Here is a 16,802-nt window from a genome sequence, read left to right as displayed (position 1 = left end):
GCACCGCGTGAGAGGGGAGGGGGAGGCCTGCGGGGCGCTTGTCCTGTCCCCACCGACACTGCGGTCTCCTTGGCAGGTCCCCAGTGCCCCAGCGTGCAGCTTTGCAGCATCTGCCAGCCCCCAGCTCGCTCACCAAGGACAGATTTTTGTTTGTCTTGGCCATGCCAATCTCACTGCGCCAAGGATCTTACCACTAAACAACACAAAGATGTGAATACTGCCCCTGTCTGAACTGCATTTTGATTTTTATCAATTGCTTTCATTCATTTCCTGGCTGAGATATTCAAAGTTAGTTAATGGTGAATGGAAGAAGGTTTGTGAATGGTTAGATGTGAGACCGGAGGGGCATGGGATACTGGCATGGAACGACTGAGGCAAGGAGAGAATTGTGCTTGGATTCTGACCTCACTTGATGAATTCACTGTCAAGCTAGGGGTATTGTGTCCACCCCCAAGATGGGGATACAACACTGCCCTTGTCTTGACTGTTGTTTCTCAGTTTCTGGAGTCATCCATATTTTGCCTCCTGATCAGGATTTAAAATCAATTTTTGTTTTACAGTGTACCTCAGAAGCAGTCACTCCCCTGCTACTCACCCTGTCCTTCTTCAGCAGCCTTTTCACTGGGGGGCATCTTTGAACAGCAGTGACCAAGCACCTCTGCAGTGCCCTGCAGGGAGGCAGAGCGCATACACAGAGGTCCAGGAGCTCTCTGTGCCTTGGGGGAGCTGTGGAGGATGAATGCCATTGTGGGATATCTTCTGCAAGTGACAGCAGTTTAATTACAAACTGGATGAGGCTGAAATGGTTTTTGCCACTGACAACACTTTAGGACACCATATTATCAGCCTTCTCCAGTCCTTACATGCTGTTTTATAAAGAACAAAGAACCTGTGATCAGTGCTGCTGTTCCCTCTGTGCAGACAGTCCCTGTGCCAGTCCTGCTCTGCTTAAAGGGCACCTGTGGAGAGGACACACAAGGACATCTCCCTTCTCCCCTGCCCTGTGCAAAGGTGTCTGCTGGACATTTGTCTACTACAGAAAGAGAGGAGGCAATGCAGGATTTTCTCCTGACTCCTTGTGAACTTGGGGCTGGGCTTGTGCTTCAGAAATTGCAGGAGTGATTCAGGGAGTGCATTTGCACTTTATAATTGAGCAGAATTTCCAGCACAGTCATTGTATGTCGGCTCCTTTCCTAAGTAGAAATACTTGCTTCTCTCTTGTAAAGGCTATAAATCCCATAGGAAACCCTGCTTATGCGCTGGCTTCAGGTTGATCCCTCATGGCAAAGAATTTGCCTTGGAGTTGAAGCTGTGGGGCTGGGTACCCCTCTTTGATGTTACTTGATTTTCAGATGCCAGCTATAGTGAATAGCTTTGAAATTTTTACCAAGACAAAACTCCCCTTTGCCTTGAAGAGGACATCCAGCCTTGGGCATGAATTCACAATTGCTTGCAGTAAAAAGAGCTTGTTCTTGTTACTGTCAGGTTGGTCTGGTTGGTTGGTTTTCAGATTGAGCCAAATAGTTATTAAAATGGATGGTGCTCCTGTTCTGGCAAGCTGTCACTTCACAGTGTTCCCAGCTCTCTCACAAGCGTGCTTTCCCAGCCCGCCTCCCCAGCTCCAGGGGCAGAAGATAAGCCAGAAGAAAAGGTTCTCTCTAGCCAAATGTTTGTCTGAAGTGTCCCAGCTACTCTGGAATGATTAGCATCTTTTCTCCCTATGCCTTTTCTGCATTCACATGTTCCTATTACATCTGAAATTGAATGATAAAGTATTTTCAAATAACGGAAACCACATACGGCATCAGATTACTGCGCTGTGCCACCCTTTACTCTCTGCATGCGTGTGATATGTGGGGGTGTCACTACTCAAATGACCAGGCAGGATATCAGGTGCGCTTAAACTCTTAAAGATGGAAGAGGACCAACCATGCACGCTCCTTCACCAACCCCAGATACTCTATTTCAGTTCATAAAATCAAATGTCACCTTGTTAGAACCACAAGTATGTAACTCCAAAGGTACTGATGTAGTGTTGGAGTGTACCTCAGTCTGTTTTACTGAGCCTGTCAAGGAAATGGAAAAACCATAGGAAGGAATATCTCAAGTTGCTTGGGTGAGTCAGGGCTGTGGCATGAGGCCCCCTGATGGTCGGGAAGGAGCAGCAGACAGGCAAGGAGGATTTAGCCTGGCCTTGCATGTAGTGTGGATGTCATTTTCCCCCCAAAATGACTGTTTGCCTCTATTGCAGGTAGGATACCAGGCTAAATGGGGTAGCAGCCTCATTTGTTTGCAATAACACCACTGATTCCAGGGTGTTTAGATACTGCCTGTAGCCATTAAGGAAGCTAGAGTGAAGAACAGCACAGGAGTCACCAGGTTGCTGTCTCCTTCACCCACCCTCACTGCCATCGGGATTTTTGTTTGGGACAGACTCTGTCTTCCTCCTTCCACCATGGAGGAATATTTGCCTTAGTGACAGCACACTGAAATGACTGAATCATTTGGGGTGAGAAATCAGGACTTCAGTTACAGTTCAACTGGTTTATAAGGGAGACACAGGATTTTCCAAGTTGTGCAGCTCTTGCAGATGCCCTGAACAAGCAGTGACCCAGACATTCCCTGTCCCCTCTGCACAGTCTGCCCAGCAGAGAGAGTGTATAAGAGCAGTGCAGGGCAGGGACAGCCAAGGTGAACCCTGCCCTCCTTGTCACCCTGGACAATGGGCACCTTTGCCAGGGGGTAGGAAAGAGCTGGCTATTGCAGGTGGCTGCAAAGGTGCCTTCAGTACCAGTTTGCCCCATTGCCCTCAGCACTCCCTGTGGAGCACCATTGTGCTTGCTCAACCAGGCTGCAGGGCCCAGGTACACAGGGCAGATAACCTTCAGGGATACCTTCTTGCTGGAAGACAGAGTTGACCAAAATAAAACACTACTGGGCATCATGCATCTTCTGAATTAATCACCTGAAAGAGTATATCTCTTTCAGCAATAAATAAAACTAGCACCACCAACAAAATGTCTTTTCTTTTTCCTAGCATAAAAGACAAAAGACATGCATGTCACTCTTGCAAAATATTCTGTGGTCTTTATTTTCACAGATCAAGATATGGATTACATCCTTAGTCATCAAGGGGATTATCTTCTCAGTGTTTATGAACTTACTTTAGTCTGTAAGCATAGCCTAGTCAAGAAAATATCCCTGTAAAATTGGAGTATGGCATGCCAAGAGTCATCTTTTCTCATGGCATCCATCTGAATGCTAGTCAGTTTACAAGTAAAAAAAATCTCTAAGTGGCATTGCTACAACTTCACACTGGAAATTATATGAATGTTAAGTTCGTTCTTCATTTTAATCCCCTGTGGATGACCAATCCTGCAGGCAGGAATGACCAGCACATTGCAGTGGGGCTGTGAGAGGCAGAGCCTGCTCCTCTCCTCCAGCTACATAGCTCTGGAGGTTTCCTGTTTGCCTACCTAATCTGACATTTCTGCAGGGACAGTTGAATAAGAATGTATCACTTTTTAAGGTCAGTGTTCTGGTCTTAGCCAAAATATAAGGGGTTGATGTAAAGTACATCCTCTTGAAATCATGCTAACATGGAGAGTCATTTGTGAATTCTGATAGGATTCAGGATTAGATTCTATGTCTGTTTTAGGACTCTGCCTAGGCTTATTCCCAAAATCTTACCTAGATTTCTCTCTTTTTCTCTTCTCTGCCCTTTTAATTTTTGCTTAGTACAGGTTTTGGTTGGCTGTCCAAGATCTCAAGAAACGACCTTTACAGGATGTGACCACAAGAGTGGAAGAAATCTGGCAAGAGTTTCTAGCTCCTGGGGCCCAAAGTGCTATTAACCTGGATTCCCACAGCTATGAAAAAACAAGCCAAAATGTCAAAGACCCAGGGAGATATACATATGAAGATGCACAGGTTAGTTTTTGGTTTTATGGAACCACTGCTAATGAAACTCAGTTTTAATATGGTATTCTACTATCACATTGTCACTGCTCACTTGTAAGAAAAAGGAGATGCACAGTTTGAAGTAACTTTGAGGATATCTATTCAAGCTGGGTAAATAATATTTTCATTGAATCTATCTGTTATAACAGGCTAAGGCTCCTCTGGGAACAAATGTTCCAAAATGTACAAGTCTGCAAGGCGCTGCAAGCTGGAGCCATGTCTCAGAGAAAGCACAGATGAAAAAGTGCTATACAGTTCAGCTTGTCTGTCTGTGCTACCTGTCATCAAAGTCTGGCATATTTACTGAATGGCCAATGTCAGATCAAAACCCTGGCTAATACACTTTTTTCTATATCTTGTTTATTTATACCTAATTATATCCCCCTGCCAAACCCCAAATGGAGCAGCTCCCTCCAACACAGCTAGAAATCTGCCCACCAGACAATACCTTAGAGTAATGATAGGACAGTAGGCAATGCAGTGAGCTTAATCCTTCCCTCCTAAGGCTCCAGATTTATCAGGGAAATTTTTACAGATAAACTGTACATAGAAAATGCCTTGAGGAAAACAGATAATTTGAGAAAAACTGCTATAAGCAAGGGTAAAGCTGCATAACCTTCTGGAAAGTGAAAATATAATTTTCTAATTTTTAAAAAAGAAAAATGAAGAAGGGATCATTTGGCAAATATTCTAGGGACACAATGAAAATATATCCTCCTCATAATCATTTTTATCTCAAGATATAGTAAAACCAACAGCAAATGAAAAGAATTCCTGGGTTTGGGGATTTTTTTAATTGGCATTCAAAGGCAATTCTTCAAAATGCACCACTAACAAAATACTTTCATCTCAGGGGAGATGTTTTGGACCACTTTTACAAGGTTAGGCAATGAATTTTTCAAACCAGCATCAAATACTCTATTTTCCTGAATGCAATCTTGCTCCTTGGGGCCAGCATAGAAGGAATGTACACGAAGTTTCAAGGCAGTCCCCTGTGAATATCAGGCAACTTAAATGCCCTTTCTAAAGCTGAGAGATACAGGAGTGTGAAGACATTCTGGATAAGATGTATTCTTTGCTTGGCAGTTGTAGTGAAAAAGAACCGCATGCATCACCTGAAAAAAACGATGATGGCAAAATGCAGGCTTAAGTAGATAGGTGAGTAATGGGGGAATTGATGAAATTGATAGTAGAAGTACTGAGAATAAGACAAATGTTTAGATGATGAGTATTTAATTAGAAGAAGACACAGAGGATTTAGCCTTGAACTGATCAGTTCACAATGTAATTGCCATTGAAAGGAGAGTTGATAAAATCAAGCTGGAGCCCTGGAAGTTAGACTGCAGTTTTAGCTCCTTGGCTTGATTTTATTTCAGTGTATTTTTACACTGACAGATCTCTTCAATTCATCTGTTGTGGTTCATAGACACAGAAATATGAGGCAAAGGTAGACCTTCAAGGGCCAGCTATGGTTATCTTGGAGATTGAATCTATTGAATCCTCAAGAGAGGATAGCACAATGTGGAAAGTGAACCCAGTTACCTTCTTGGGCAGTGGGCTTCTGGTAGCTCTCCAAAGGCCAAGCAAGCTGTTTGGGATGGCTTGACTGGATAGCTGAGGTGTTCTAACACAAGCAGGAAAAAGCAGGACATTGCTGAAGGGTGCAGTGCCCTGGTAGAGTTTTTTCCAGCTCATCCTGGAGAAGGGAAGTTTTTGTTTGCACATCCACTTCATGGGAGCCAATGCAGATGGCCCCAGGGTGCAGTAAATCTCCCAGGAACTGCTGTGGTGTTTCTCACAGGTCAGCCCTGCCACCGCAAAGGCTCTCCTCCATGAATCTGCAGCAGCTGCCTTATCTCAGCACCCTGGCACCAGGTGTCCATGGGAGCTCCCACACATCCCACATTCCTAGGGACTCAACCAGATAGAGCTAAGCAAAACACTCTCTGTGGGAGGGGAAAATACGAGTGTTGTCCTGTCCCGAGTAGTTTAGCGCAAAGAGGAAAACAACTGAAATGTCCTTGTAAGTAAAGAACAAGAAAAAATTTAGTTTACTCAACAGCACATTCTTTGAATGCCTGCAGGTCTGAGCCACTAAGAGGAAGGAAGAGTGTTGGCTGATCTGAGAAAATTAGTTCGATACTCCTGCAGTGGAAGAATAGGAGAAAGTGATGTGGCACTCTAGCTGTGGCTTGAGAGATCCACAAAATGCCAATTCTGTATAAAAAGCACTGGAAATGGACACATTGCTGTACTTGGGAAAGACAAGGTGTAGCAGAGCACATTCAGGCCAGCAAATGCTTTATAACCAGAAGTTGAAAGCAAAGCATCATTTGTTATCAGGTGCTTAACAGTCTACATTGATGTGCTTCTTTGCACACCCTTGGCTCCCAGCCCCAAAGAGCTCTCCCAGATGCTGCTCAACCATCTGGTAAGGCAACTAGCCTGGATAAAAACAGGGAGAAAAAAGGCTTTTGGCAAACATTCCTCTCACTTCAAACCTCTTTGTCCCCAGGCCAGTCATGGTCTGAAAGCAAATGGGTCCTCTGTTTAAGAAAATCTCAGCTTCAAATCTCAGTCCCCAAAGCGCTCCTAAACCAAACCTGAATTTGGTGTGCATTTATTATTTCAGACAGACCTCTCTCTGAGATGGATTCGTGTTCCACAGAAACAAGTGTTGTGCCATTTCCCCATCTCAGCTTGAGATACTGGTCATGCTGTGTCCCTCAGTGCTGCTGCACTCCACAGTCCTGCACTGCTGGGCTTGCATGGAGCTGCCCCTCCTACTGTGGCTCCTGCAGGTGCCATCACCCACCCTGTGCCCAGCTCAAGCTGTGCCAGCACATCTCAGCTCTGAGCAGGGTGTGCAGTGCTGGCTCAGCCTGTGCTCCCCTCCCCCGTTGTCCAGTTTGTTGGTGTCTCTGTCCTTGAGCAGCCCAGCACTGCTCCTAGCTCTGTCCTCATCATCAGCTCTGCCAGCTAACTTGTTCTGCAGCACCTTCTGTCATTTTAGTCCTGGGCCCCTCCAGAGGGGAGCCTACCAATTTAGCTGATTATTTTCTGCTCTTAAACAACTGTCCTCTGAGTAAAATATTATGATTATCAAACCATTTTCACTGGGGAGCAAAGCAGCTTTTAATACAAGGGGCATTGTCAGGAAAGGTCAGTTCAATTAAACAGTGAAGTACTTAGCAGGATGTAAGCTCCCACAGGAGTTATCAGCATCATTGAACAACCAGTGTGGGGCCCTGCAATATGAAGCAGGCACCGCCAGCTCTGGAAAGCAAATAGGTTTGGGTCCATCTGAATGGCCTCTTTTGGCTAATGAAGCTGCTGACAGCCAAAGTAATTCATCTTTACCTGGGAGCACAGAGCTGTGAGTGTGACAATTATGGCTTATCTGTACATGTTATTAGTTTTTTAACCATTCTTCCCCTACCCCCATCAAGCATCTCCTTGCCTCCTCTGAAACGTCTTTCTGCCTTCAGAAAATCTTTAATCCTTCCTCTCTCCCTTGGTGTTGGGAACTAGTATCACCAGGATGCATTGTGTTTCTTCACAGTAATGTTTGTAGGGTCATTCAGTCTACATTTACTAGTAGACTTCAGAGCTAGGTGTACCAGAGTCAGGTAAGCCACACAGTTGGCTTTGGAATTCCTTTCCCGTTTTCTTTGTTTATTTTTACTCTTTAATAAATAAAATAGAAATAGATTATTAGATTGACATTCATTTACCTGAACTAACCAGCTGTTGTTTCTATGAAGATAATTCTGGGAAATTCAGTTCTATTCCAGGCTCTGTTAGGAATTTTAACTGTTCTTTTCAGATCCTTGGCTAATTGCAGAGCACATTTAGACCATAATGCTAAATTCCAGGCAGCTCAAACCAGAAATGCACCTGTCCCAGATTTGAAACATAGAATAATTTGGGACAGAAGGCACCTTTAAAGTTCATCTAGTCCAGCTCCCTTGAAATGAGCAGGGTAGATCTTTAACTAGATCAGGTTTCTCAGAGCCCTGTTCAACTTGACCTTGAATGTTTCCAGAGATAGGGAATCCACCACCTCTCTGGACAATCTTGGCCAGAGTTTCATTATCTTCATTGTACGAACTTTCTTCCTTAAATCTAATCTTGAGATCTGAGCCCAGTTCTTGCTCTCAGCTGCCTCATGTGTAGTTCAGTTTGTTCTGGATTGTGACAGAGATACAAGTCCTTGCAGGATTCATCTGTGGTCGGTCATCAGTTCACATTCTGGTTGTATCAGGAAGCTCAAGGTGCTGAGAGAATTTGACAGGATCCTGTTGAATTCAAAACCAAACTCACGAGTTTAAGCAAGGATCTCTTAGAAGTGAAATGTTATTTTTTACCAAGAAGGGAAAAGGAGGGAGGACTTCTCCTAACTTTGTGTTTTCAAGCATGCACAGGATGTGAAAGTCCTGGTGTCTATTCAGTGGGCACAGAGAATTCCTTTTGTAGGTCTGAAGCAAAATCATAGCATGGAAGGAAGATGTGAATATAATCATTCATTGTGTATCTGTATCATCTTTCATGTAAGAACTTGAAGAAGCATTATTCCTATTTTCTTAAAGTTTTGTGCAGTCACCCAGGTTATGTGCATGCGTGTAAAGGACAGTGACTAAGTGTTGGTTAGCAGTGCAGGCAGCCAGCAAGGGGACACAGGGCAGACCAAGGTGCTCTGCCTCTAAGAGGGGATCAAGTCCACCTGAACCAGTGCTGCTCAGAGACATTGAGCCTGTGCTGTGGGGAATTGAAAGCACTGCTACATGACATCACAGTACATGACATCAGCCCCAGAGGTCCTGGGGACTTTTGACAGCCTGCACCTTCCTGTGGAGGTTAGGGACTGCACAAGGACTTGACCTTTATTCCCTTCTCCTTCTTTGGCTTTGATTCTGTGGGACTGGAGGAAAAAATTGTTCTTTTCACTGCACTCTGGTTCTCTTCCTTGTATTTGGGTTATGGTGACTGCAGAAAACACGCAGAGTCTCACTGTTGTGTGTTTATTACAATTAGAAGCAAAAGTGCAAGCTCCTGCCCTCGTGGATTTCACAAAACAGCCTACAAAGGAATCTAAAATCAAGAGCCCCACAAATACAGCCAGAAAAGTAGTTAGATGTCTAAAGCAAAAATATAAGGGGATGGTGGAGGCTTATGCTGCTGTGCCTGGTGCTGTGCAAAGCAGGAAACAAAAAACTTGAAGCAGAGGTTTATATAGGAGCAGATACTCTGTGCTGTTATTTTCCTGTTTTGCTTTGTTGGGAGTTTTTTTTTTAATGTACGTATGTGCCACACATCAGAAAGTACTTCTTTTATCTTCTGCCTTCCATTTTAATTTGTAGTTTAGCAGTCATGTTAACATCTACCATCCAGCCTTTGTCTTGCTGTTCCCTTTCTGTCTCTGAAGGCATCAGGGATCAAACTACTGTCTAAGCTAATGTCCTTCTGTCACATCCGAGCAGAAAAAGGGCCAGGAAAAAGTCACAACTGACCCCTCTCCTTGCAGACACAGTGACAGAAGGCAACAGATCTCTTCAAATGAAAGATCATGGAAAAGGGGTAACAAGAACAGTCAGCATATTCCCACAGGACAATAGTCTGCCTGTTATTCAGGGTGCTGATCCTGCCAAGTTGTCTAAAAGTACATGCATGAGTATTAACAGTGCCTCAGTGCCAGACATTTCATACCTCCAAAAAATACCTTTAGATGGATTACATGGGAAAGTCTCTAGCTTGCTCAAAAATTGAATTCAGCACTCAGACTCTGGGACTCTTGTGTCAGTAGTGTGCAATGTGCTTCTTGAAAGCAAGAAACAACCGCACGTCAGATCCAGAGCAAGAGAATTTCCTCTTCATGTGAAGGTCAAGAAGCTGCTGATACTGTTTCTTTTCTCCCAAATAGGGAGTGAAAGTGCTTGCAAGTGTGTCCTTTCATCTAATCAAGAAGCCAGAACTCCAGGAGTCCATTTCTCATGGACTTTGAGGTTATGGTCTCTTCCTGCTAAACCCATGCACTGCAGGAACGCCGTGGTCTTTAATTTTTTAAAGGGCTTGTTACCTTTCTGAGTGTTCACACTCCTAATTAAAAATTTAAGAAAAAATCCCTGGGAAGATCTATCAGCAATGCATTTCATATCCCTGCTCAGCCCACAGCAGGTATGAATGTGGGCTGTCAATATGGGGTTTGCTGGCAAACAGTTAAAAGATTTCAACATACATTTGGACTCTGAGATCTTGAGTTCAACCACTTAATGGCAGCCCAAGATGTCATAGCAGCAGATATTGTACAGTCAAAATGCTGATGAGGCATGGAAAACTGTTTATCTGTCCAGTACTTGTTCTCTAGGTAGGCATCCAAGCAGGGTTGGTGTTCCCTATCTCACCATAGGCACCTTTACTCAGAAGCTGTGTTCTGCTTGTTTCTGTGGGGCTGTATCCTGCTCTATCACCATCTCCTATGGAACAGAATGTCCCACTGAAATATAATTTCCTTCTGCTGTGTGAGGGGTTCTGCATGTTCCTCTCCTTGGCACAATTCAGCTTTTTGGCAGGATTTTGCATGAAGGAAGTTGCTGACAGCCTGCAGGTGTCAAGGTGTTGACCAAAAGATTAACTAGTTACACCTCATAGCTGTACCACAGCATGTACAGGAGGGAAAAACCTCATCTTCATTGCTGCAACTCCTACCTATTGTATTGTTTGGAAAAGAAATGCCAGTCTCCTGAATGCTACAGAAGGTTGTCTCCTCCTCCCAGGGAAAACCTTTTCACTTGGCTTTTTGCCAGTAGCCAGGATTTGGCCCATATTGAGAGAATCAGCCTCTTAGCCATGATCATTGTTCTCAAAACCTAAAGCTGCTCATATGGCGTTAGACTCCCGGCAGCCCACTCTTGTCTCCCAGGATAGCCCTTGCTATATTTAGGACTAAATCCTCCTGCAGTACCAGGCTGACCCCTTAACTGCACAGCAATGAACAGCCCTTTGCCTCTAGTCCTCTGCACTGTGTCTGCCATGGAGCCTCAACAGCTCTGCCCTCACATTTGTGTTTGAAGATATGAAGCAAACCAGTTGTCTCATCAATTTATAGAGGAACCATTGCTAAATGTATGTGTTTCTTTTATAAATGTGCTTTTCCATGAAAGATTTACATTGTGTTTCCAACTATGTATCTACAGGGCTAAACAAAGGATTTCTGTGTATTACTCAAAATGAGCTGTCATTGCTTACAGTTATCCCTCTTGGTAAGGCTCGCTCTTACATTCCTGTGTCTTCAGCCCCGTGTAATTTCATTTGTGGGCTGAAAAAAATTATGCTTTTTAGCTTAGCAGGGAGGTTGGTCTATATTACAGGATATTTATTCATCTTTTTTTCCCTTACTAGTAAAAGCAACTTTGTTGAGTGTGAAGAAAATGCACCAGCTAAAACTTGGTTTAAATTATGTGTCTTGAATACTTGAGACTGGCAAAAAAGATTTCCAGAGCAATTCACTCTTGACCAAGACCCTTATGTGCCATTTAGCAACCTGAAGCATTTCTTTTCCAGCTGTAAATCCAGGCCAGCCACGCAGTCCCGCAGCAGCCAGAGCACCCAGTCCCGCCTGGCCCTGCTAGATGGCAGCACTGCCGGCTACCAGAGAGGCTCCGCGAAGGGGCTCACCCTGGTTCATGCAGGCAGGCAGCTTAAACAGGCACTACAGCATTTTTGAGAAGAGTGAAATCCTAAGTGCAGAGACCGGAAAAAGCAGATCCAGAAGCACTCTTAGTGGAGATTTGGAAACATTAAAGGGAATTAGAATAAAAAATACGTGTTTCCCTCCTTTCTCACCCCTACTGGTGTTTTCCCATCAAGTTCAATCAGGACAAATGCGAAGGTCTCTTCTGCAGCTTCTTCACTGTTTGGCTCATCTCAATTGTGCCTGCTACCAGCTACTTCAGCTTCCAGAGCTGATGTAGCAATTTTTACTGCTTTTTCCAAAGTGCATTTTGGCACAAGCAACTGCTAAAGAGGAGTCGATGTCCTTTCCTTTCTTCGGCTTTTTGGGAGATCCTGGTGGTGGTGTGGTAGGGGGTTCTGCTGGTCAAACAGGATTCTTGAGGATGAGCTGGGAAGAGTACAGCAGAGTTAACAGGACACATCTCTAACAACCCGTGGATAGCAGGTTTTGATGACTGCAGTATGTGTGTGTGCTGGCACAGGGGTTAACCTCAGCTCCCTTGCCACAAATGTCTGTGCAGAGCAGGGGTGCTGACAGACAGGCATTAGGCTGCTGCAAGTCTAATTGGAAGGTGCAGCAGTCACACCCCATGTGCTTGCAGAAGTGTCTGCTTTCTCCTTCCCACGTCCTCTTTGTACTATAGAGACAGCTTTTCCAAAAACAAACTCCAGGCAGGTTCTCATCTGGCATCTCTTCCCATCCTTCCAGCAAAGGCCACAAGGCCTTCACTCAGGCAGCATTCTCTCATGTGTGAATCTGCAGTAAATTCCTCCCCAGTGCCACGCATACAGGTGGCACAAATATTAGCATTCACTGCAGTATGCTGTTATTTATTTTGTTGTTTTATCTACTGCTTTACATTGCTTGTGGCCTTTTCTTTTAATGGATTTGTCTGACATGCTGCAAATCTCCTTTGGAGTTGGCCAGAGGTTCGGCTGCATGCTTGCAATACAAAAGGGGTCTCCAAATCAGCTCTCACTAGTTAATACCAGGTGTTGGTGACAGAGTGAAGGAGTGCTCCAAAATTATCCAGATGTTAGTGGGATAACTACAGCAAGGAGGTTTCTGACCAGTTTATGAAAGGCAAAGTGGACTCTTGCAGCTCAAGTACATCTCAACAGCTATCTAGCCTTAGTGTAAACTCCCCCAAATAAGCTAAAAATTGTGGAATAGAATCATTAAGGTGGAAAAATACCCCAAAGATCATGAAGTACAGCCTTTGACCAAACGCCACCATGTCAATTAAATCACAGCATTAAGTGCCACCTCATTCATTTCTTGAACACTTCCAGGGCTGGTGACTCCACTGTCTCCCTGGGCAGCCCATTCCATTGCTTAACCACGCTTTACTGAAAAAAAATTATTCCTGATGTCCAACCTGAACCTTTGCCGGTATAGCTTGAGGCCATTTCTTCTCATTCTGTCACTGGCTGCCTTGGAGAAGATGCTGACCCCTACCTGGCTACATCATCCTTTCAGACAGTTGTAGAGTGATAAGGTTTCCTCTGAGCCTTCTTTTCTCCAGGCTGAACAATTCCAGCTTCTTCAGCTGCTCCTTATTTGAGTAACTTTGTAGACTCATCACCATTTTCATTGCCCTTCTCTGGACGTGCTCCAACACCTCCGTTTCTTTCTTGCAGTGAGGGGCTCAAAACTGGACAAAGGACTCAAAGTGTGGCCTCACCAGTGCCAAGTACAGGGGGACAATCACTGCCCTGGTCCTGCTGGCCATGCTGTTGCTGATACAGGCCAGGATACCATTGGCCTTCTTGGCTACCTGAGCACACTCTGGGTCATGTTCAGCTACTGCAGACCAGCTCTCTCAGGTCCTTTTCTGCCAGGCAGCTTTCCAGTTGCTGATCCCCCAGCCTAAAGCATTGCCTGGGGTTGTTGTGACCCAAGTGCAGGATCTGGCACTTGACCTTGCTGAATCTCTTACCACTGGCCTTGACTCGTTGATCCAGCCTGTCTAGATCCCTCTGCAGAGCCTTCCTGCCCTCCAGCAGATCAGCGCTCCCACCCAGCTTAGTGTCATATGTGAACCTGCTGATGGTGTACTTGATCCCCTCATCAATAAATAATCATCAATCAACAATAAAGATGTTAAACAGGGCTGACCCCAATACGGAGCTCTGGGGCCACCACTGGTGACTGGCTGCCAGGATGTAACTCTATTCACCACCACTCTCCCAGCCCAGCCATTTTGATGGTTTTTAACCCATCAGAGTGCACCTCTCCAAACCAGGGGCTGCCAGCTTCTCCAGGAGAAGGCCATGGGAGACAGTATTGAAGGCTTTGCTGAAGTCCAGGTAAACTTAATCCACAGCCTTTCCCTCATCCACCAGGCAGGTCACCTGATCATAAAAGGAGATCAGGTTGGTCAGGCAGGATGTGCTTTTCCTATACTCATGCTTGCTGGGCCTGATCACTTGGTTGTTCTGTACATGCTGTGTGATGGTAGCCAAGATGATCTGTTCCATAAATGTGCTAAATGGGAAACCTGTGCTTGAAGTGAGCAAAGAATTGGCCATTTCCTTATTCTCCATCATCACCTAAAGTTTGCAGTTGTGTTTAGGCATGAACTTGCTGATATAAAAATTTATATCAGCAAGTTCAAATTTAAGGGCTTTCTGGAATCTAGCTGGTGTTCAGAGTTCATGAGAACATTGTGCTTGGCCTTCACAACTCCAGAAAAATCTTAAGCCTGTCACAAAATATCAAGATGAGTAAAATGCTAGTGGAATTAGGAATGGATGTTTAACCACCAATTCTCTTCTTGATTCATATACACAAATCATAGGAAAGAACCAAGGTTTTCTGCTAAAAAGAAACATTCTTAACAGAGAAGATAATTCCTGGGATCTACCACGTGCCTTATGCAAGTCAGATGTTATTTTTTAATCATTCAGGTTTTTTCCCACATTTTTCTTGAGTGTTCCCAATGTTCTGCTTATCTGGCAGCCATGCCCTCCTCAGGGTCACTGTGCTTTGACTGCGAGGGGGAAGAGAGACCTGAGATCACATTGCAGCACATTGATTTGGAGCAGGTGCAGCTTTGAGATGGTTTCTGCTATCTCAGCCACCTCCTACATTCCCGTCTGGATTGCAAACTTTATTTTTTCCTCCCCCTTTCCCCTCTTGTCAGGAATAATTTGCTAAGCCTGTCCTTCATCTCTTTCCAAAGGTAAAGCTTATGGAAGGAAAATAGCCGAGAGATGCTGAACCTTATCAGGGTTTACTTCCCTGCACTTAAGCTGTCAGCTGTCAGGGGTGGGATTTCCTGTTGGTTTCACTTAACTGTTAAAGAGAATTTTTTGGTGATTTATCTCATTGGTTCCTTTTTTTTTTTTTCCTAGAAGGGACAACATTTCCCCCTTTTAAATGTACTGTTTGTTCTTCTTTATATCATATAATGGTTGTGGCAAGTGGAATGGTTATGTTGTGTGAAGTGTAACTCTCATGACAGAAGACCATGTACAGACAATATGCTCAGTGAAGCTGGACAGCCCCCGGGACCACTGCATATTTTCCCCACCACGGCGGACATGTGATTCAGGTGCATAAAACACAAATAAGGGTCTGCTTTTTTCTCATGACAAGATGCAAGCAGATCCCATTGCTTCTGTTGCCTTGGTTCAAGAGCTGGGAAACAGCAGTCATGGGGACATTTAATAGCAAACCCACTCTGCTTGCAGGAGTCTTGTAAGGGATTTGTTTGCTTCCTGGAGATGAAATCCACTGTACTTAGAAAAGCAGGTTCTTGTATCACTTTTCATGTTAGACTGACATTTCCCAATGTGCACCCATTGTCACAGGGGAGTATCAGTACAGCCAGCACTCATCAGCAGCATGCTGTGTGAGGGACTGAGTGACTGGTCAGCTCAAAAAGCCAGCTTGCCAGGGCTCCCTCACACATGTCAAGTCAGTCCCTGTCTCCACTTGCAGCTGCCACTGCACTGGCCTGAGATTGCAGCTCAGTGCTCAGAAAGAGCTGGCAAGGCTGCAGGGGAGACCAGTGGGACACGTGATGCCTGTCAATTGCTGGCCAAATCTTTAAAGACTTTTTTTCCCTGCCTTTTATCTGGTTTTATAAGCTACCTTGTTTAATGGTTTAATAGATCACTTGAGCAGTTTTGTTAGATGATTGTTTTAAATCCTTGGGTTTGCAATGTAACTCCCTAAAGGATTGCTGGAGCAGGGAGCTGTGAGACTGAGCCATACTTTGGAAGTGGTACATGGCAATGGCTGGGAGAGCCTACGCCACCCAGAAGAAATGGTCTTCCTGCTCTTGTGCAGACGGGGCACAGGAACTTCCCATGGCACTTGTAAAGAAGTGTTGCAGTGAAAATTCTGGACAGACTGCTCACAGTGCAAGAGACTAAAATGTCTGCAGCTGCATTGTTAAAAGTTACACAGGTAGTGCATTTACTTTTTCTATTTAGAGAACAAGCCAGTAGTGAGCTCATCACCCTGAAAAAAACAAAACAACTTTAAAAATGAAGAATTATCTCAGTATAAGGATGGAAAAGCTCAAACTTCTTACCACCACTGTCACGTAATGTCAGGGAGATTGTGCATGTTTATAAAGTGTATTGCACTGGGAAATTTCAGTCTTTAATGTGGGTGTCCTTTCTTTCCACCATGTGGTAAAAAGGTGGAAAAAAACCCAGCTGCTCAGTAAAATAAGAAGTGAGAGACCAGAGGGTTGCAATGATCCAAAGCGAACTAAAAATCCATGACAGAGAAGGACAAGACAATTTGCACATATTTGCACAGAGCAACTAAATCCAAGCCCACACCTCTGCCTGTTGCTCAGGCTTCCACAGAAGAATATGATCAGTTGTTAGATCTCCAGTAGCCTTCAAGGTATTTATGGAATGAGGAGCTGCTAACAGTAGCTGTAGGTTCTCCCTAGGAAGTTGCAGATTCTAGAATGCATAAGAGAAAATAGCTTCGTGGCAAAGAACAGAGTAGGCTACAGATCAAAACAAATGTTCCAGCCACTGGCTTTTCCCATTCCGCAGCTGGATTTGGTGTGTAAATGGGCTGGACACACACCACAGCCACAATTTTAGCAGTAATCTTCATGGTGCAGTCTCAGTAGGGATTT

General features: G+C 44.5%; 1 protein-coding gene across 1 annotated transcript in view; it reads left to right on the top strand.

The window, feature by feature from the left end:
* Positions 1 to 16,802, top strand: part of RGS6 (regulator of G protein signaling 6) — a 245,645-nt gene that overhangs the window by 202,720 nt on the left and 26,123 nt on the right. Inside the window, exon 15 of the mRNA XM_030949741.1 lies at positions 3,744 to 3,930. Within this exon, the coding sequence (XP_030805601.1) occupies positions 3,744 to 3,930 (187 nt within the window). The remainder of the gene's footprint in view (positions 1 to 3,743; positions 3,931 to 16,802) is intronic.

The sequence above is a fragment of the Camarhynchus parvulus genome, chromosome 5, assembly GCF_901933205.1.
Source record: "Camarhynchus parvulus chromosome 5, STF_HiC, whole genome shotgun sequence".
NCBI classification, from domain to species: Eukaryota; Metazoa; Chordata; class Aves; order Passeriformes; family Thraupidae; genus Camarhynchus; species Camarhynchus parvulus.
The sequence above is the reverse complement of the archived record's forward strand: the minus strand, read 5'-3'. Positions and strand labels throughout refer to the sequence as shown.